We start from the raw sequence: 21,985 nt of genomic DNA, 5'->3' as shown, positions 1-21,985 counted from the left end.
TCTCCTGGGAGCTGGGGATGCTTAGAGAAGTAAGATTGGATTCTCGTTCTTGATGAGATGATAACACAGAGAGCCAGATGGATGCTGATAAGCAGGCACTAAGCCACCTAGTGACAGTGCTACAAGCAGGTGTGGGCTGTGGTGGAGAGGGAAGGACATGGGCCCAGAGTTCCTCTGTGGAAATCAAGAGAGGCTTCACAGGAGATGTAGCATTTTGACCTGAATTGTAGAGATTATGTGGGACTTTATCAGGCAAGGGAAGGGTAGAAAGCTATGCAAGTGCTGGGCATGTTTAGGTGAGTCCAGAACAGTGAAGATGATGTGGCAGGATGGTGTTTGGAGGGAGGTGTGCAAGGGCCAGCCTGCTGTGCTGGAAAGATGTGTTGGAGTTCTGTTTTAATTTGGTTATACAGTTTTGATTTCTGAATTAAATAAAAATGCAGGCCAGTCACAATGGCTTGTGCATGTAATCCCAGCACTCAGGGGAGACTGAGGTGGGAGAATCACTTGAGGTCAGGAGTTCGAGACCTGTAGCCCCAGCTACTTGAGAGACTGAGGTGGGAGGACTGCATGAGCCTGGGAGTTTGAGGCTGCAGTAAGCTATGATCATGCCACTGTACTGTAGCCTGGGTGACAGAGTGAGATGTTGTCTCTTAAAAACAAAATACAGCAGTTCCCCCTTATTCACAGGGGATATGTTCCAGCACTCCCAGTGGATGCTTGAAACCACAGATAGTACCGAACCCTAATATACTATGATATATATATATATCTCCACACATACATATACATACACATACATACACACACACACACACACACACACACACACACCTATGATAAACTTTGATTTGTATATTAGGCACAGTAAGGAATTAACAGTAACAAATAATAAAATAGAGCTATTATAGCAATATACTGTAATAAAAGTTACATGAGTGTGGTCTTTTTTCAAATATCATACTGTACTGTACTACACTTACCCATTTTCATACTGCAGTTGACTCCAGGTAACTGAAACCACAGAAACTCCTGATATGGTGGGGACTACTATAGTAGCATTCAGTGCATACTTAGTTTCACTTTTTTCTTTTAGAGTCACAGGTTTTGCAAATGAGACATCAGAGATAAAAGGATTCCTGATGTGACTGCTCAGCTTAGAAATACTTAAGCATTTTACTTCTTTTCACCTTATTATATCTTTAGTATTTTTCCAAATTACTTCAGTCTTAGTAATGACCATAGCTGTTTACATATTCCATTAAGTAGACGTTCACTCAAAATTATAATTGCATAAAGATGTTTCTAATAGCATTATAGATAGTGATGAAAAAATTGGAAACATATTAAGTATTTACAACATGATAAATTATGTATGGGTTATCAAATTTTAAGGTAGAATTAGAATGCTTGAGTGACAGATTAAATGTGGAGGTTGCCAAAAAAGGGAACCAACCCCAGATTTCCGAGTAGAATCTTAACATTTTCACTTTCTCATGGGTCCAAATGCTATGAGCATTTGTGTCTGTGTGTAAGACCCTTCAAGCAGTACATATAGAATGCATTAAAAACCTCTAGACTGGTTTTTTACACACGATCACCAGTTACATTGTAAATGACTAATAATCATTTAAAATTTTTTTAGATAGACATAATTTATCACACTATAAGGAGCTATTTCTGTTGCCTTTGAATTTTACAAATGATCATTCATTCTAGCAGCAAATTGCTCGACCCTCACAAGAAGAAAAAGTAGAAGAAAAAGAAGAGGATAAAGCAGAAAAAACAGAAAAAAAAGAAGAAGAAAAGAAAGATGAAGAAGAAAAAGATGAAAAAGAAGACTCCAAGTGAGTTAAATAATTAGTTATATAATAAGTTAAATGTTTATTTTTATTTTATTTTTATTTTTGTAGATTTAGGGAGTACAGTTGTCACATGGATATATTGCATAGTAGTGAAGTCTGCTTTTAGTGTACCATGGCCTAAATAGTGTACATTATACCCATCATACCTCACCCACCCCCTCACACCCTCTCACCTGTTTGAATCTCTAGTGTCTATTATTCCACTCTCTAGATCCATGTGTCCACATTATTTAGCTCCCACTTACACGTGAGAACATGTGATAGTTGACCTTCTGTTTCTGAGTTATTTCACTTAAGATGATAGCCGTTAGTTCGATCCATGTTGCTGCAAAAGTATAGTTGTTGTTTTTTTTTTTTTGTGATGGCGTCTCGCACTGTTGCCCAGGCTGGAGTGCAGGGGCGTGATCTCGGCTCGCTGCAAACTCCACCTCCTGGGTTCACGCCATTCTCCTGCCTCAGCCTCCCGAGTAGCTGGGCCTACAGGTGCCCACCACCATGCCCAGCTAGTTTTTTCTATTTTTGGTAGATACGGGGTTTCACCATTAGCAAGGATGGTCTCCATCTCCTGACCTCGTGATCCATCTGCCTTGGCCTCCCAAAGTGCTGGGATTACAGATGTGAGCCACCGCGCCCAGCCTAGTAATTTTTAAATAATGAAATTTAATCTGCTGAAATTTTATTTATTTTCGAGACAGAGTCTCACTCTGTTGCCCAGGCTGGAGTGCAATGGCGCAATCTCAGCTCACTGCAACCTCCGCCTCCCAAGTTCAAGTGATTCTTGTGGCTCGGCCTCCCAAGTAGGTGGGATTACAGGTGTGCGTCACCACGCCCGGCTAATTTTGTGTTTTTAGTAGAGATGGGGTTTCACCGTGTTGCCCAGGCTGATCTTGAACTGCTGACCTCAGGTGGTCCACCCGCCTCAGCCTCCCAAAGTGTTGGGATTACAGGCGTGAGCCACCACGCCTGGCCGAAATTTTAGAAACATCTAATAGTTACATGATTAAGTTGATGTTATTAAGGAATACAATATTACAGTAAATGTAGCTTTTGACTTAATGAACTTATTTGCAAGTCATGAGCTATTATTACTTTTCAGAAGGGATGGGTTATAGTAATATATACTTTCTTCCAGGATATATTGAATGTAATTTAATTTTTGATTTGGAAGATTCCTCAGGTTCTGTTTTTGAGCCTCAGGTGGTATATATTTAGATAGTATAAAAATGCTAAGAGAGGAAGAGTTCATTTTTATATTTTAGATTCCAGCTTTATTGACTTTGTCATATAAAATGGAGTTTTGGGTTTGTTTGTTGTTGTTATTGCTGTTTTCTTGGTTATAAAATGACATTGTAGAAAAACAGGAAAAGAAAGAAAAATATAATGAAAATTAACCTATGATTCTGCCACTCAGGGAGTTATTGTTGATGCTTTTGTGGACATACAGGGGTGTGGTAGGAGTGGGGGCATGACAGTTGGTTTAGTTGTTTTTTTCTCCAAGAACTAGCTTTGTAAATTACATGGAACAAAATTCACCAGTTTGCAATGTGTACATTGATGTGTTTTGACAAGCATATGCACTTGTGTAACTATTATCACAATTGTGATGTAGAATGTTTCCATCACCCCAAACAGTTCCCGTATACTCCTTTGCAGTCAGTTTCTCTTTCCTCATTTCCAGCCTCTAGCAGTCATGTATTTTTTTTGCTTTCTCTAGAATTACATAAAAATGAAATCATACAGTATGTATGGCTTCTTTTATTAGCATGAATGCCTTTGAGATTCACTTAGGTTGTTGAATGTATCAGTAGTTTGTTCCTTTTTAATATTTATTATGTCATTTCTATAGTCCTTGTGGAACTATTTAAGATTTACCTAGTTTTGTGGAAGCTAAAGTAGCTAGTCACTTGCCATGGTTTTAAAAGAGACAGATATTCCTCTCATTGTAATTTTATACCTTAGGAAGATACCTCTAAGGGAATATATTTTTTTCTTTTAGTTTAGGTTAAACATTTTTTGGGCCATGTAGCCAGTGGTTCTTCTCACGTGGAACTCTGTCATAACTTGATTTTATTTTTTTTGTTAAAATTTCTAAACTATTTAACAAGCTTTCATTTATTATCTATGTGAGCTAGGTCTTAGGGAGAATGTGAAAATACATAAGATGTATACTATTCCCAGGTAGTTCATGATTTAGTAGGGGAAAACTAGGTAAAGTACAAGTATTACTTTAAGAAATAGAAGCCTGGCAAGTAAGAAGTCAGCAGACAACCAGTTAAGTGCTTTGGCAGATTAAGAAGAGGTCGTGGCTACTTCTCTGTGGATAATTTGGAGGACATTAGCAGATGCTAGTGGTTAATGTGGGTAGGGTAGAGGGAATCACATGAATAGCTAGTGGAAGATAATGATTTCATTAGACTTAACATAGTGTGCATCAAGAAGAGAAGTGGAAGGTGGATTGGAGTTAAATTATGTAGAGGTTTAATGAAAGCCAAAAATGGTAGACTTCATTCAGGAGGCTGTGCTGTGTGTCTGTCTGGGAATAGTTAGAAAGGGATTAGAATGGATGGAGTGGTTTATTGCCAAAGCTATCCTGCTAGAATGTTGATTCATTGGCAAGGTAGAATGAATAGACTAGAGATATGAATCAGGGAGGCCAGTATGAAAGGCCAGGATTGGGGTACTAAGGTGTTGAGTAAGTGTAGTGGTGGTAGAAATAGAGATGGTAGAATTAGTGAGAGAGGCATTTCTGAGATGAAATAGCCAAAACTTGGCATTAGATCACATGTAGGAAGTATGGGAAAAGGGAGAGAGCAAAGGATGATATCAAATCTGTAAACCTGAATGATGATGAACATGGTAGGAGTGTTAACAACAAATGATTAGAGAATGACGTGGAGCAAGGAGCAGAGGTGAGGATGAATATGATTTTGGATATGTTCAGTTTCTGTTGATGGGAAATCCAGGTGGCCCTTCCTGCAGGTAGTTGGGAAGACAAGCCTGAGTCTTTGGAGTTGGGGTGTGAGTCCAAAGATAGAGATTGGAGTCTTCCCAGTAGAACTTAACGAGAATCGGTAACCTCACATAGCTCTAAGGCTGTAGGGGAGAGCCTTGGGAAATCCTTGTATGAAAGGATGAGAGGAGCCCAGCACAGTTGCTCACTCCTGTAATCCCAGCCAAGGTGGGAGAATTGCTTTAGCACAGGAATTCATGACCACCCTGGGCAATATGGTGACACCCTGTCTCTGCAAAAAATGCAAAAATTAATCAGGTATGGTGGCACGTGTCTGTAGTCCCAGCTACTCGAGAAGCTGAGGTGGGAGGCTCACTTGAGCCCGAGATTGAGGCTGCAGTGAACTGTGTTCGTGCCACTGCTCTCCAGCCTGGGTGACGGAGTGAGACACTTTCTGAAAAACAAAAAACAGAAACCCAAAAGAAAGGATGAGAGGAGAAAGGTCTATCCCCAGAAGGAAAGCCAGAGTAGCAGCAAGGATATTTCAAAAGCTAAGTTTCAAGTGATATAAAAAGAAGAATTAACTGCAGCGTCAGTTGTGACAGAAAGACTTGTAGGGAAAATTGAGAAGAGGTCATTTGATTTTGCAGTTTGCAAGTCACTGGTGACTTTTGAGAAAACATCTTTTAACAGGAGGCTGCAGAATAGAAGCCAGCTTTATAAGGGAATAAGTAAGTAAAGGGAAAGGACCATGTAGTAACTTCAATTTAGGACTGAAGGGGAGAGAATTATTTTTGAAAAAAATCAACATCTTCCATTAAGCAAGAATAATTGAGTCTTTGAGTATTGCCATCTATCCATTCATTTGCAGAAATGTACATTGAGTACATTTCCTTAAATACAACAACCATGGGAAGTAAGTAGTACAGAGAATGGTATTCCAGTATTACATGTAGTACTGTCGCTATTAATAGGAACCACCATGTTTCTACATGCCTGAGACGATGGTAAGCACTTTATATCCTGAGGGAGTTTTAGCTTGAATAATAGCGAACTGTTACTTGATGCTAACTGTGTTCCACGCACTGTTCCGGGTACTTTATTTAACTCCTTCAGTCCTGGCAACAGTCCCATGAAATAAACTCTTTTTCTCATTGTACAGATGAGGAAACTGAGGCCCATGGCAGCGAGGCAGCTTGTCCAGGGTCATCACATGGCTAGTAAATCACAACTGTGGTACAAACCCAGGCAGCCTGGCTCCAGAGGCCATTTCCTAAGCATTAACCATTACTGCCCAATTTGTACATAATTAGTATCAGACATGATTTAGAGTATTGAGTTTGGTTTTATAAAACAATATTATAGATTATTACTATAAAACTATTGTGGATTATTAGTATAGAAAAGGCATCTATCATGAAGATCATCTATTTTAGCTTCTTCGTTTCATACATGAGGCAACCTAGACCAAAGGCGAATAAAACCCCAGAATTCCTGCCTTTTGGTGTAGGCTATTGTCTCTGGATTGCAAGTCTGGGGCTTTTCTGCTGTCATTTGTTAACTTTCTCATGGAGTAGTTCTGGTTTCTAAATCAGTTGGTTTGAAATGTGTTTAAATTTTAAGTCCATTAACATATAAAATAGGTCTTATAAAATATCTTAATTTTAGCTGGTCAAAACTCTTAAAAACTATGGTATGGCAGAATTGTTGATAAATTTTTTTTTTTTTTTTGAGTAACTGAGAGATTAGGTAGTTTTATTCAATTTCTATTTAGATAATATTCAAAACTAAAACCTTCTTTGATGTATGTATTCTTTGGAATCACACAAGTTTTCATTTGCTTTTGTGTCCAGAGAAAATACCAAGGAAAAGGACAAGATGGATGGTATAGCAGAAGAAACTGAGGAAAGAGAGCAAGCCACACCCCGGGGGCGAAAGACTGCCAACAGTCAGGGCCGCCGTAAGGGCCGGATCACTAGGTCCATGACAAACGAAGCTGCAGCTGCCAGTGCTGCAGCCGCAGCGGCCACTGAAGAGCCCCCACCACCTCTGCCACCGCCACCAGAACCCAGTGAGTGGAAACGATTGGCATAAACAGGCCATAATTTTGTTTGGGATTCTGTTTCACTGCTAGGATAGGGTAGAAGGGACTTTTAATATTGACAACCTAGAAATAATCCTGAAGTGTGGTCTTTAAATTTTTTAAACTTTAAGGTCAAAGTTTCTTGAAAAAGAACATCACCCACAGTCTTGCCACCCCAATATAGCTGTTTTTTATTTAGTTGTTACGCTAGTGTGCATGTTACTGTGTCTTCTGATATCGTAACTTGGTATATATCATAAATATTTTCTAATTTCTAATAATTACTGTTTTTATTTTTTAATAGCTGTGTAATATTGAGGCATGACTTCTTTAACCATTCTCTTATTGCTGAATGATTGGGTTGTCTGTCCTCTTCCCTGCTTTTAAACCAATGTATATAGCACTGTAATAAAAAAATCTTTATTCACATAGTATTTTCTTTGTGTTAAATTATTTTTCATGGAATAAAATTCTTAGGCAAGGGAATACTGTATCTAATAGTCCAAGCATCTTTCTCTCTCTCACTAAGTATTGTCTCATTAGTTTATAAAAAGGCTAGATTAATGATAGAGTACCACTGTTAATGATTCAGAGGTATCATTGTTACTGAAGTATGAAAGAAAATGCAGTTTAGGAAATGGCAAGAATGAGATAGGGGCACTAACTAGATAGGAGGAGGAAAGATAGGCTGGGGCAGGTCACGATGGGCCTTGTTTGAAATGTATTTTGCTTTGATTATGAAGTGGGGAACTTGTGGAGGTTTTTAAATAGAGGAATGCTGTGATTAGATTTGTGTCTTAGAAAGATAACTGATAGCAATTGTGGAGGTCAGTTTAGACAGAATAAAGGCTGGAGGCAGAGGGCCCAGCATGTATGCAGTGGCCCAAGCAAGGAGGGGATGGATTCAGAGTTGATGCATGTCATTGGATGTGAGTGGTAAATAGGAGGCAGGATTCAAAAATTAGTCTGTCAGTCTAAGGAGCCTATTAGTAACTTGAGTGACTGGGTGAATGGTGGTACTATAAATTGAGAAAGGGAATATGGCAGGAGCTCATATCAGGCCTGATGTTCTCAGATTTTTTTTTTTTTTTTTTTTCCCTGAAGCAAAAGAGAACATACGCAGTTCATGATCCATCTTTACCCACTGGATGTCAGACACTCAGGGATGAACTAAAGGGGCTCCGGGAGTTAGGACAAGATGGAGGCTCAGAGGAGAGGAGAGGGAATTGTGCTTCGACAGGAAGGAGGAAGGTTGCTTCTTCCTTTGACACTGCAGGAGAGGAGAGGTGGAGATCACTAAGTGGGAAGCTACTGGGTGAGGTGGGACTTCTCCAGAAAAAAGCTAAAAATGTTTAAAAATGTAGACAGGAAAAGAACTTTTAAGAACATTGAAAAAGATCATAATATTGAAGTGTTGACTTGTTTCTTCTAGTTTGGTGGAGGAGAGGTTACTATCTTATTTCTGCAGTTTCTTTCACCAAATGCTTTTACATAGTCTTTTATGTCAGAGATTATATAATTATATGATTGGTTTGAATAAAGGATTTAACTTTGTTTTTCTCTGCCTGATTGGGTTCTCTCTTTATTTTAGTTTCTACAGAGCCTGTGGAGACCTCTCGATGGACAGAAGAAGAAATGGAAGTTGCTAAAAAAGGTAAATTGTAGTAGTTCCGGTTTCTCAGGTTTTTGTTTTGTTTTTTAGGGTTATTAGTAATGAGTGAGATGGAACTAATTTTTTTAATTGGAAAAATATTTCTTTCAAAAAGGCAAAAGGACTCAGAAGTGACTTTAAGAGTTCTTTTCTGGTAGTATGGTACCCAATAAAGTACCCCCAGTGTGCCTTGTTTAAGATGCCCAGTTTTGAGGGATTTAAGATTCTCTCTGCAGTTTTATTTTGAATGTCATTTAATTAAAGAACAAGTAGGTCATTTTCACTTTTTTAGAATAATTATGACTCTATGCTATTAAAATTGTTTTGGAATGAATGTTGATATAAAGTCTATATTTCTATTACTTAAAAGTTGTATTTAATAGGATAGGATGGTAAATTTGTCAGTTTGCATTTGGTAAGTCATTTAATTATAAACCACTAGCAGATTGCTCTGTGATTCAGAGGAAAGAGCATGAAGTTTGTAACTAAGCCAGCGAAGGTTTGAGTCCTGTCTCTGCCACTTTCATAGCTTTGTGGCCTTCCTCTTACTCTGGCACTTTATGGGCCTTGTGCTTTTCTGTCGTTGCTTGTTAATGTACTATAATTTGAAATTGAACTAAAATTTGTAATAGGATAAATAACTGGTAATATTGAGAAAGATTAGCTAATTTTTTGGTGGTTAAATATTTACCTTGCAGTTGTAAAGATAAATTATTGTAAATAGCTTGACATTTGAGTGACGCATTTCAGATTTTTTTGTATCACCCCCATATATGTATACAAATGCATAGATACATATTCTTTGCACATATGTGTGTTTATGTGTGTGCATATATATATATAGATTAGAGAAGTGTTAAATTGCATAGGTTTCTGTAATGCATTGTATTACCATAGGATTTTTTTAATTGGCTAGTATTTTTCTGATGGCATTGCTTGATTGTGAATTGACTGAGGACAAATACGTATTATAAGTGGAGTCATATATATATATCTTTAAATTGTGTTCATATTTATATATGATTACCTTATTGGCTTGATATATTGTGTCCAGAGATCTAGATGTACCTGATCATTTAGTTTGCAAGTATTTGAGCTATTACTAATGTGTCTAATGTTGTCCTAGCCCTGTGAGAGATACATAGGAAGGACAAGGTTTAGCCCTTCTGTTAATGAGCGTGTTTTAAATTTGAGGGGGAAAAATATAGAACTGTAAATGAGTTTTGTTTCAACAAGTATTTTTATAAGTATCAAAGTATATATGATAAGTAATTGAAAGCACACTTCTAGTGTCAATGGTTGTGAATACAATGATTAAGTTAATTTATTATTTCTCTTGTTTGCTTGATCAGGTGACTGTTCAATTAACATTTGGTCTGTTTTTAAAATGCAGGTCTAGTAGAACATGGTCGTAACTGGGCAGCAATTGCTAAAATGGTGGGAACGAAAAGTGAAGCTCAATGTAAAAACTTCTATTTTAACTATAAAAGGCGACACAATCTTGACAACCTCTTACAGCAGCATAAACAGAAAGTGAGTATATCAGGGGTGGTGACTCTTTTACTTATTGTTTTTTACTTAGAGTGTTGTTGTTATTTGAGATGGAGTCTCACTCTGTCACCCAGGCTAGAGTGCAGCTGTGCAATCTTGGCTCACTGCAAACTCTTCTGCCGGGTTCAAGTGATTTCCTGCCTCAGCCTCCTGAGTAGCTGGGACTACAGGTGCCCGCTACCATGCCTGGCTAATTTTTGTAGTTTTAGTAGAGACAGTGTTTCACCATGTTGGCCAGGCTGGTCTCGAACTCCAGACCTCAGGTGATCTACCTGTCTCAGCCTCCCAAAGTGCTGGGATTACAGGTGTGAGCCACTGCATCTGGCCTTGATGGTTTTTTTTTTTTTTTCTTCTGAGCTTCAGAGATTGGTTTTAAGAGAAACCTTTTTGTATCTTATATTTTTATTTACTGCACTTATATGTAAAAGGTATGCTAAATTTTTAGTATAGGATAGCTGTTTCTCTATTTATTGCTCAAGGAGTAAAGTTTCTATTTGTATTCCTAACAGTCTAAACAAGGCCCATCATGACCTGCCCCAGCTTATCTTTCCTCCTCCAAAGTTTCTATTTGTTGTAAAAGGAATTAAATAGGCCGGGCGCGGTGGCTCACGCTTGTAATCCCAGCACTTTGGGAGGCCGAGGCGGGCGGATCACGAGGTCAGGAGATCGAGACCACGGTGAAACCCCGTCTCTACTGAAAATACAAAAAAAAAATTAGCCGGGCGTGGTGGCGGGCGTCTGTAGTCCCAGCTACTCGGAGAGGCTGAGGCAGGAGAATGGCGTGAACCCGGGAGGCGGAGCTTGCAGTGAGCCGAGATCGCGCCACTGCACTCCAGCCTGGGCGACAGAGCAAGACTCCGTCTCAAAAAAAAAAAAAAAAAAAGGAATTAAATACTCTTGAATTACTGTAGGCTGGATTTGAAAAATATAAACTTTTTGGAGGTTGAATTGAAAACTTTAGTTGGAGGTCTGTTGATAATACCAAGTGAATTGATTTGGTATATTAGACATTTTTTCAGAGAGAAGATAACATGGTATAAATATTAAAAACCAGGGGGTATAACATTATTAGAAATTCCTTAACAAGAAAGTCCAGTGTAGTGGTTGTCAAAGACCATAGAGCTTTTGGATGATTCCATGAGGTCAAGACTATTTTCATAAAAATATCAATCAAATGTTATTTACTTTTTTTCAGTATATGACATTTGCATTTATGTTGTCAAAGCTGTGGTAGATAAAATTGCTGATGCCTTAGCATAAGTCTTGGCAGGGAACCAAACGGTGCTAGTACTCAATGTATTTTTCATCTCTGAGCATTTGCAGTTTTTTCTTAAAATGTCACTTAAGAATGTCCTTGATGATGCAGTAAAAGTTAGTTTTATTAAATCTCACCCCTTGGGTATGTCTTTTTATACTTAGTGTCATGTAATGGGAAGTAAACATAAAGTTCTTCTGCTCTATACCAAAATATGATAATTCTCTCAAGGAAAAGCACTTTGGCAATTGTTCGAGTTCTAAGTTGCACCAGCCTCCCCTTTTTCATGGAATGTCATTTTAGATTGAAAGAATGACAGACAAACTATGTTTTCAGACTGGGATTTTGAGAGACAGTTTCTTGAAAATTAGTGAATGAGGCTGTCTTTCAAATAAAATAACTGATAGTGTTTGTTGCCACTTTAAAATTTTGAGTTTTCAAGCAAAAAATGAGAATTTTGGAAAATATGTTTCTCTAACCATGAGCTTCACACCTTCTCATTACAGATTTTCTGATGAGATCAGTGGTAATAATAGCAAATGCGATAGTTGTTACTGTGTGATGAAATGTATCCAAATTTGAAAAACTTGCTTTGACTCAGTACTTTCCAAATGGCCATTTCATGATGTTATAATGTGATATGGTTTGGCTTTGTTGCCACCCAAATCTCATCTTTAATTGTAACTCCCACAATTACCATGTGTCATGGGAGGGACTCAGTGGGAGATAATTGAATCATGGGGTGGATCTTTTTCTCATGCTATTCTCGTGATAGTGAGTAAGTCTCACGAGATCTGATGGTTTTATAAAGAGGAATTTCCCCTCACAAGCTCTTTTTTTTTGCCTGCCCCATCCATGTGAGATGTTACTTGCTCCTCCTCGCTTTCTGCCATGATTGTGAGGCCTCCCCAGTCATGTGGAACTGTAAGCCCTTTAAGCCTCTTTTTCTTCCCAGTCTCGGGTATGTCTTTATAAGCAGCATGAAAACGGACTAATACAATAAATTGGTACCGGTAGAGTAGGGCGTTGCTGAAAAGATACCTGAAAATATGGAAGTGACTTTGGAACTGGGTAACAGGCAGAGGTTGGAACAGTTTGGAGGGCTCAGAAGAAGACAGGAAAATGTGGAAATGTTTGGAGCTTCCTAGAGACTTGTTGAATGGCTTTGACAAAAATGCTGATAGTGATATGAACAATAAGATCCAGGTTGAGGTGATCTCAGATGGAAATGAGAAACTTGTTGGGAATTGGAGCAAAGGTGACTCTTCTGATGTTTTAGCAAAGAGACTGGCAGCATTTTGCCCCTGCCCTAGGGATTTGCAGAACTTTGAACTTGAGAGAGATGATTTAGGGTATCTGGCGGAAGACATTTCTAAGCAGCAAAGCATTCTAGAGGTGACTTGGGTGCTGTTAAAGGCATTCAGTTTTATGAGGGAAGCAGAGCATAAAAGTTTGGAAAATTTGCAGCCTAACAACGTGATAGAAAAGAAAATCCCATTTTCTGAGGAGGAATTCAAGCCTGCTGCAGAAATTTGCACAAGTAATGAGAAGCTGAATGTTAATTTCCAAGACAATGGGGAAAATTTCTTCAGAGCATGTCAGAGGTCTTTATGGCAGCCCCTCCCATCACAGGCCTGGAGGCTGAGGAGGAAAAAAATCATTTCGTGTCCTGGACCCAGGACCCCCTTGCTGTTTGCAGCCCAGGGACTTGGTGCTCTGCACCCCAGCAGCTCTAGCCGTGGCTGAAAGGGGCCAAGGTACAGCTTGGGCCGTGGCTTCAGAGGGTGCAAGCCCCAAGCCTTCGCAGCTTCCATGTGGTGTTGAGCCTGTGGGTACACAGAAGTCAAGAATTGAGGTTTGGGAACCTCTGCCTAGATTTCAGAGGATGTATGGAAACGCCTGGATGTCCAAGCAGAAGTTTGCTACAGGAGTGGGGCTCTCATGGAGGACCTCTGCTAGGGCAGTGCAGAAGGGAAATGAGGGATCAGACTCCCTACTAGTGCACTGCCTAATGGAGCTGTGAGAAGAGGGCCAACGTCCTCCAGAATGGTAGATCCACCTACAGTTTGCACCGTGCGCCTGGAAAAGCCGCAGACACTCAATGCCAGCCTGTGAAAGCAGCCAGGAAGGAGGCTGTACCCTGCAAAGCCACAGGGTTGGAGCTGCCCAAGACCGTGGGAACCCACCTCTTGCATCAGCATGACCTGGATATGAGACATGGAGTCAAAGGAGATCATTTTGGAGCTTTAAGGTTTGACTGCCCTGCTAGATTTTGGACTTGGATAGGTCCTATAGCCCCTTTGTTTTGGCCAATTTCTCCCATTTGGAACAGCTGTATTTACCCAATACCTGTGCCCCCATTGTGTCTAGGAAGTAACTAGCTTTCTTCTGCTTTCACAGGCTCATAGGGGAAGGGACTTGCCTTGTCTCAGATGAGACTTTGGGCTATGGACTTTTGGGTTAATGCTGAAATTAGTGAAGACTTTGGAGGACTGTTGGGAAGGCATGATTGGTTTTGAAATGTGAAGACATGAGATGTGGGAGGGGCCAGTGGCAGAATGATATGGTTTGTCTGTGTCCCCACCCAAATCTCATCTTGAATTGTAGGTCCCACAGTTCCCATGTGTTGTAGGAGGGACCCAGTGGGAGATAATTGAATCATGGGGCAGGTCTTTCTCATGCTATTTTTGTGATAGTGAATAAGTCTTACGAGATCTACTGGTTTTATAAAGAGGAGTTCCCCTGCACAAGCTTTTTTTTTTTTTTTTCCTGCCGCCATCATGTAAGATGTTACTTGCTCTTCCTTGCCTTTTGCCATGATTGTGAGGCCTCCCCAGCCATGTGGAACTGTAAGTCCATTAAACCTCTTTTACTTCCCAGTCTCAAGTATGTCTTTATCAGCAGCGTGAAAACGAACTAATGCATAATGGATCATGCATTGATAAAAGATTGATAATGTTTTTTAATATACCAAATGTAAGATAGATTATAGATTTTTTTTCTTTTTTCTTTTTTCTGTTTTTTGAGATGGAGTCTCGACCTGTCACCCAGGCTGGAGTGCGGTGGCATGATCTTGGCTTACTGCAACCTCCACCTCCCAGGTTCAAGCAATTCTCCTGCCTCAGCCTCCTTAGCAGCTGGGATTACAGGCGCATGCCACTACGCCCGGCTAATTTTTGTATTTTTAGTAGAGACGGGGTTTCACCATGTTGGTCAGGCTGGTCTTCAGCTCCTGGCCTCAAGTGATCTGCCTGCCTCGGCCTTCCAAAGTACTGGGATTACAGGCATGAGCCATTGCGCCTGGTCAGATTATAGATTTTAACAGAGTATAAAGGGTTCCTTGATATGGTATCAGATTTCATATTGTAACTAACAAATAAGAAGTGACACTTGGTGAGTTTTGGTACAGTATCAAAAAGTAATATTCATAAGTATCTGAAAAATCTGTTAAAATATTCATCCCTTTTCCAACTACATATCTGTGTGAAGCTACATTGTTTTCTTATACTTCAACCAAAACATTAGATGACCTAATGTAATCCACAGATTAGATCATATGTGGAAGCACCTTGAGAATTGTGCTGTCTCTGTTAGATCAGACATGGAAGAGATTTCCAAAAAGGGAAGGTTGTGCCACTGTTTTAGTAAGTCATTTTGTTTTTGGAAAATGGTTACTTTTCATTAAAAAAATAAATTCTTGGCCAGGCACGGTGACTTATGCCTGTAATCCCAGCACTTTGGGAGGCTGAGGGGGCGGAACACAAGGTCAGGAGATCGAGACCATCCTGGCTAACATGGTGAAACCCCGTCTCTACTAAAAATACAGAAAAAAATATTAGCCGGGCGTGGTGGTGGGTGCCTGTAGTCCCAGCCACTGGGGAGGCTGAGGCAGGAGAATGGCGTGAACCCGGGAGGCAGAGCTTGCAGTGAGCCGAGATCGCACCACTGCACTCCAGCCTAGGCGATAGAGCGAGATTCCATCTCAAAATAAGTAAATAAATAATTTATGAGTTTATATTTTTAATAATTTAAAATTTTGAAGTTTTCTTAGTTTTAGTTTCTGATATAGTAAGTGTCTATCTGGCTGTCTATCTGTATTTCTCTCATAAAGAAAAGCTCTTTGGCCAGGCACGGTGGCTCACGCCTTTAATCCCAGCACGTTGGGAGGCTGAGGCGGGCGGATCACGAGGTCAAGAGATCAAGACCATCCTGGCCAACATGGTGAAACCCTGTCTCTACTAAAAATACAAAAATTAGCGGGGTGTGGTGGTGTGCACCTTTAATCCCAGCTACTCAGGAGTCCAAGGCAGGAGGATCGCTTGAACCCGGGAGGCGGAGGTTGCAGTGAGCTGAGATTGCGCCACTGTACTCCAGCCTGGCAACAGAGTGAGATTCCGTCTCAAAAGAAAAAGAAAAAGAAAAAGAAAAGTTCTCTGCGGCCTTTAATACTTTTTTAAGAGTGCTGCATCCTTAGACCAAAAAATTTGAGAATTATTAAAGTGTGATAGTAAAGCTAATAAGATTTGAATTTATTAAGAGTATACAAAATATAACATTGACTGATTTAAAAGGGTGTATACAAAGGGGACTTTAGGTTAATAATAGGAATGTGAGAGTTAAAAATATGCTGTAGCAACCAAAACATGAAAAAGTCTACTGACAAGATAAAGACTTGACTTCAGGAGGTAACATCCAAAATGTTTTGGGACAAAGTGAAGTAAAAAATGAATCAGATATGTATTTAAAATATAAATGTTGGCTGGGCACGGGGACTTACGCCTGTAATCTCAGCACTTTGGGACATCAAGGCAGGCGGATCATGAGGTTAGGAGATTGAGACCATCCTGGCTAACATGGTGAAACCCCGTCTCTACTAAAAGTACAAAAAATTAGCCAGACGTGGTGGCGGGCACCTGTAGTCCCAGCTACTCGGGAGGCTGAGGCAGGAGAATGGCGTGAACCCGGGAGGCGGAGCTTGCAGTGAGCCGAGATGGCGCCACTGTACTCCAGCCTGGGCGACAGTACAAGACTCCGTCTGAAAAATAAAAATAAAAATAAATAAAAGTATGTTATATTAGTCATGGTCCTCCTGAGAAACATAATTAACAGGATGTGTGTATGCATATATATAGAAAGAAAGATTGAGATTTAAGGAATTGGCTCACGTGATTGAGGAGGGTTGGTGAGTCCAGTGTCTAATGGGGTAGGCTGGTTGATTGGAGATTCTGGGAAGAGCTGCAGTTGGACCCCAAAGGCATTTTTCCTGGCAGAATATCTTTTTTTTTATTTTAATTTTTATTTAATTTTATTTTTTGAGATGGAGTTTCACTGTGTCACCCAGGCTGGAGTGCAGTGGCGTGACCTCGGCTCACTGCAACCTCTGCCTCCTGGGATCAAGTGATACTCCTGCCTCAGCGTCCCGAGTAGCTGGGATTACAGGCATGCACCACCATGCCCGACTAATTTTTGTATTTTTAGTAGAGATGGGGTTTCACCATGTTGGCCAGGCTGGTCTCGAACTCCTGGCCTCAAGTTTTCTGCCCGCCTTGGCCTCCCAATGTGCTGGGATTACAGGTCTGAGCCACTGGGTCTGGCCATGAGCCACTGTGCCTGGCCTGTGTTTCTATATATTTGACTTTACATTAAGAATTAGTGAATACTATCATATATTGACGAAAATGCTTGGCGACGTAGTGGATTATTGCATGTGAACAGAGGGATGTTGTAGTAGGGTAAAAAGTTGTCTCTTCCCTAGTTACTAGTGAAAGGACCAAACAGAATGGGTTAATATTGGCGAGAGAGGGACATACACTGGGCTCTGGAAAAATCCATATAATAACTTATCTGCTGGGCATGGTAGGTCACGCCTGGATTGCTTGAGGCCAGACGTTCCAGACCAGTCTGGGCAACACAGCAACACCTCATATTCAAAAACAAACAAATAAATTAAAAGTAGTTATTATCCTTGAAAATTTACAGAATCTTCTGAAAGCTTTTTAGAAAGTGTAGCCATTGTGTCTCTGGGATTCTCTTGCATTCCTGCTATGAACATAGAAATATTAGCCTTGAGAATTGCAACTAATTCTGTGACTCTGATATTAGAAAATGATTGTTTCTCTTGAGTTAATTAATATTTTAGGTTGGATCCTAAATATCATCCACGTGAGAATGTTGAGTAGACGTATGGGTAATTTTTAACAGGGCAGTAATATATTTTCCTCTCCTGAGGAGTCTCACTGGGAGAGGCTGATAGCTGAAGTGAGGTGAAACGTAGGCTCTGTAAGGGGCACAAGACAGAGGACCATCAGGGCTGGGACTTCCAGAACCCTCGGTCTGCAAACACAGAAGATATTAAGCCTTCTATTTAATAACATGAAGTTATAAATATAATGTAAATAACTCATGTCTCATAGTTAAATGTGTACACATGTACTCTTAACGTATATGCGACCCCAGTAGAAGAATGAGCAATTTTGCATAAACATACTTTGCAGAAGGGGGCATACTATTTTTTTTAAAAAGGAATTAAAAAAAATTTTTTGTTTTTTTTGCTTTTTGTTTTTTTTGAGCGAGTCTCACTGTCATCCAGCCTGGAGTGCAGTGGCATGATCACGGCTCACTGCAGCTTCAGCCTTTTGGGCTCAAGCGATCTCCCTGGTTTAGTCTACTGCGTAACTGGGACTACAGGAGAGCACCAGCACACACAACTAATTTTTTTATATTTTGTAGGGGCAGGTATCTGACTTTGTTGCCCAGGCTAATCTCAGACTCCTGGGTTCAAGTGATCCTCCCACCTCAGTCTCCCAAAGTGCTGGGATTATAGACATGAGCTCCTATGCTCACGCCTGTAATCCCAGCACTTTGGGAGGCCAAGGTGGGTGGATCACGAGGTCAGGAGTTCAAGACCAGCCTGGCCAAGATGGTGAAACCCCGTCTCTACTAAAAACATGAAAATTAGCTGGGCCTGGTGGTGGGTACTTGTAATCCCAACTACTCAGGAGGCTAAGGCAGAGAATTGCTTGAACCCGGGAGGTGGAGGTTGCAGTGAGCTGAGATCGTGCCACTGCACTGCAGCCTGGGTGACAGAGCAAGACTCTGTCTCAAAAAAGAAAAATAAATTGAGTGGTAAAAAGAAATTCAATAATAATATCAATGATGAGTTGTTGCTTATAAAATTGCATAATTCTTAATGCTAGTGAAGGAAGTTTCTTGCAGCATTATTTATACCAAAAATTGAAAATTACCAAAATGCCTTAAAATAGGAGAATTTTAACTATATGTCAACATAATATATGTCAGCATTATGTCAACATAATGTTTCCATGGGATCATTAATAAAAATAATTAGGAAGAATTTGTAACATAGTGATATGTTCTGCTTATGGCTACATTATGTTAAAGTGAATATGTAACTACATAGGGCTTTCCTGGTTGTGTTTACATGTATACATAAATATTTATATTCATGTATATGCCTCTGAAAGATTGAAAGGAAATGTACCGGTATATTTAGAATCTCTTACTGTTGGAATAATGAGCAGTGATTTTTGTAGTGTCATGTCTTCCACATTTCAAGGTATATATTTTCTTTAGAAAATATTGCACTCTAGCCTGGGCGACAGAGCGAGACTCCGTCTCAAAAATAAAATAAATAAAAATAAAAATAAACATATATATTGTAGAGACATATAATTTTTGGCTATTTGTACATGTATAGTGGTGAGTAGTTCCAAAAATGGATCAGATGTAACTTCTGCTTAGTTTGATAAAGGCGAGCCATCTACACAAAATTTGGCCAGTTAGTGATTATGGAGAGGTATTTATCTGCACTTTAACCAGAACTATTGTCAAACATGTGACCTACTTGTCTGATGTGTGTGTGTGCTTATCAATGTTCTACATTATTTCAGAAATGAAATTTTTATTTCTTTTTAGTTATTTAAATCAAATAATACTCTTTACTCCTTTAGACTTCACGAAAACCTCGTGAAGAGCGAGATGTGTCTCAATGTGAAAGTGTCGCTTCCACTGTTTCTGCTCAGGAGGATGAAGATATTGAAGCCTCCAATGAAGAAGAAAATCCAGAAGACAGCGAAGGTATCTCAAAATTTTAAATTTAGTTTTGACATCTGCTATCCAGAATAAATAATTTTTAGTCATTTGACTGTGTAGGAGTTGCTTCATTGAGGAAACAGTGTGCCAGTGTTTTCATGGTATGGAGATTTCAAACTTGGACATAATGTTTTTATTCATTTAACCAACAAATATTTATGTAGCACCTAGGATGGTCCAGAAGATCTTGGAAATGGCAGTCCTGCTTCAGACATCAAGTGCCAACATCAGTAAAATACCTGTGTGTCTGTGTCATTGCCATATTTATTTGTTCAATTAGTATAGTTGGTTACATTTCTCTTTATTTTATTGCCTTAAGTTTGATTTATTTTCATATTTTTACAGAGATTTATATGTACTGTAGTAATGTTTTTATGTAAAAAGAATTAGTGACCCTAGAGGCACCAATAGAAAAAAAAAAACCCACGAAACTTAAGGAAATTTAAGAAATAATGTATCTTTGTCATTTAAACTAATGACAAGTTCGTGAAAAGGTAAATGTTTTCTTGATTTTTTTGATAAGAAAAAAGATACCTGATTTATTTCAATTTACACTCTGATTAAAGTTTCTGTGGATTTTTTTTTTTGTAAATTGACTGCTTCTGATGTGGGAATTTTTATGCTTTTAGTAGCTCTTCATATATTATATATTAAACATGTTCATGTTTTGTATATGCAGATAATTTTTTCCATCATTTTCTTTTTGTTTTCCTTTTCAATTACTTTGTTTAAACTTTGTGTAGTTAGAGTTGTATATCTTTTCTTTGTAGGGTCTTTATTTTGTATAAGCTTTCAAAGTTGTACATCCTCCAGGTTTAGTAACATTGGATTTTGTGTTTTTTTTTCCTATAGATTATTCTTGTTGTCTTTTAAACTTAAAGTTGTATTGAAATGGGTTTTGGCTTTGAACAACCCCTAACCTTAAACTTGTGTTTGGGAGGGTTTGTGAAAAATGAGGTCATCTTTACAAGAGTAAAGAGAGTATTAGAGAAGGCACACCCGAGGGTAGGGTAAGAGTGCTGCAAACAGGGAAGGTAGTTTGGTGTGTTAATGGCACTTCCAGAGAGGTTGTCAGAGTCTCTTGGTTTTAATGGGTTTGTTTCTGGTGGCTAGTATTCCCTGGGGTTATAAATGTTAATGAAGCCCGGAGGTTAATAAACCTCCTTGGGCTGCCATAACAAAATACCACAGATTGGGTGGCTGCAGCAACTAAAATTAATTTTCTCACGGTTCTGGAGGCTGTACGTTCAAGGTCAAGGTGCTGGCACAGTTGCTTTCTGATGAGGTCTGTCTTCCTGGCTTGCAGATGGCTGACCGCCTCGTTACTTTGTCCTTACATGGCCTTTCCTTTGGGTGTGCGCACTCCTGGTGTCTCTTCCTCATATGAAGACAACTCCTACTGGATTAGAGCCCACTGTTATAATCTCATTTAACCTTAGTCATCTCCTTAAAGGCCTTGTCTTCAAATACAGTTACATTGAGAGGTAGGGCTCCAATAGAAGAATTTTGGTGGGGAAGGGCACAATGCAGTCCATAACAAAGCCCAAGTCTGGTATTAATATGTCTATCTGGGCCGGGCGCAGTGGCTCATGCCTGTAATCCCAGCACTTTGGGAGGCCGAGGAGGGCGGAATACGATGTCAGGAGATCGAGACCATCCTGGCTAACACGGTGAAACCCCGTCTCTACTAAAAATACAAAAAATCGTTAGCCAGGCATGGTGGTGGGCGCCTGTAGTCCCAGCTACTCGGGAGGCTGAGGCAGGAGAATGGCATGAACCTGGGAGGCGGAGCTTGCAGTGAGCTGAGATCACGCCACTGCACTCCAGCCTGGGTGACAGAGCGAGACTTCATCTCAAAAAAAAAAAAAATATATATATATATGTATATATATATGTATATATATATATCCGTCTGATCAAGTGTAGGGTGGCACCATCACATCTGCTCAGTCATCTAGAAGAGTTTCCTATTAAGAGGAAATGAATTTCCCAGTAGAATTGTAGGCTCTCTCTTCCTGTTGACTTAGCTTCATTTGGAAAGTGTCAAGAAGAGAACATAAATGCAGCTCATGTGACCTATGATCTCATACTTATTCCTAATCTTAATGAGACAGCACAGATGCACTGTTTATTGTGTGGCAAGGCTCTTGCCAATTGAAGAACAAGGGCAGCTGCTGAAGGGAGGGTTCCTATATCTGTTTTCCTAAAACACATCTGACTGTTTGAGTATCTTTCATGATTAGAAGAATTAAATCAGACCAAACTTCACCAAAATTTGGATTTGCTCTTGTTCTCTTTTTCTACATCATTCTTTAAGGTTTTTTTTGTATTTTTAGGAAAAGAAAAGATACTCATGTTTGGCTACTACTTGGTGAAACATTATGCCTTGGAAACCTTCCTACTCTTTTGTGGCTTGGAAGAAGAAAATTGGAAAAGTGCTTATGTCAAATGATATCATCTGCTGTATAACCACTAACGTGTCTTCTAATATTTTGAAGATAAATGCCTTGTTAGTTTG

General features: G+C 39.5%; 1 protein-coding gene across 9 annotated transcripts in view; it reads left to right on the top strand.

The window, feature by feature from the left end:
- The window catches only part of NCOR1 (nuclear receptor corepressor 1), a 125,118-nt gene that overhangs the window by 35,468 nt on the left and 67,665 nt on the right, over positions 1-21,985 (top strand). For 7 of the 9 annotated variants that reach the window (XM_058431987.1, XM_032139765.2, XM_058431986.1 and 4 more), the window contains 5 exons: positions 1,720-1,847; positions 6,669-6,886; positions 8,490-8,552; positions 9,943-10,082; positions 19,326-19,452. In XM_058431987.1, coding sequence (XP_058287970.1) covers positions 1,720-1,847; positions 6,669-6,886; positions 8,490-8,552; positions 9,943-10,082; positions 19,326-19,452 — 676 coding nt within the window. The remainder of the gene's footprint in view (positions 1-1,719; positions 1,848-6,668; positions 6,887-8,489; positions 8,553-9,942; positions 10,083-19,325; positions 19,453-21,985) is intronic. The other 2 variants (XM_032139766.2, XM_058431984.1) reach the window with 1 other exon arrangement.

Source organism: Hylobates moloch, unplaced genomic scaffold (genome assembly GCF_009828535.3).
Source record: "Hylobates moloch isolate HMO894 unplaced genomic scaffold, HMol_V3 SCAFFOLD_19, whole genome shotgun sequence".
Taxonomy (NCBI): Eukaryota; Metazoa; Chordata; class Mammalia; order Primates; family Hylobatidae; genus Hylobates; species Hylobates moloch.
Note: the sequence above shows the minus strand (reverse complement) of the source record. Positions and strands in the feature narration are given on the sequence as shown.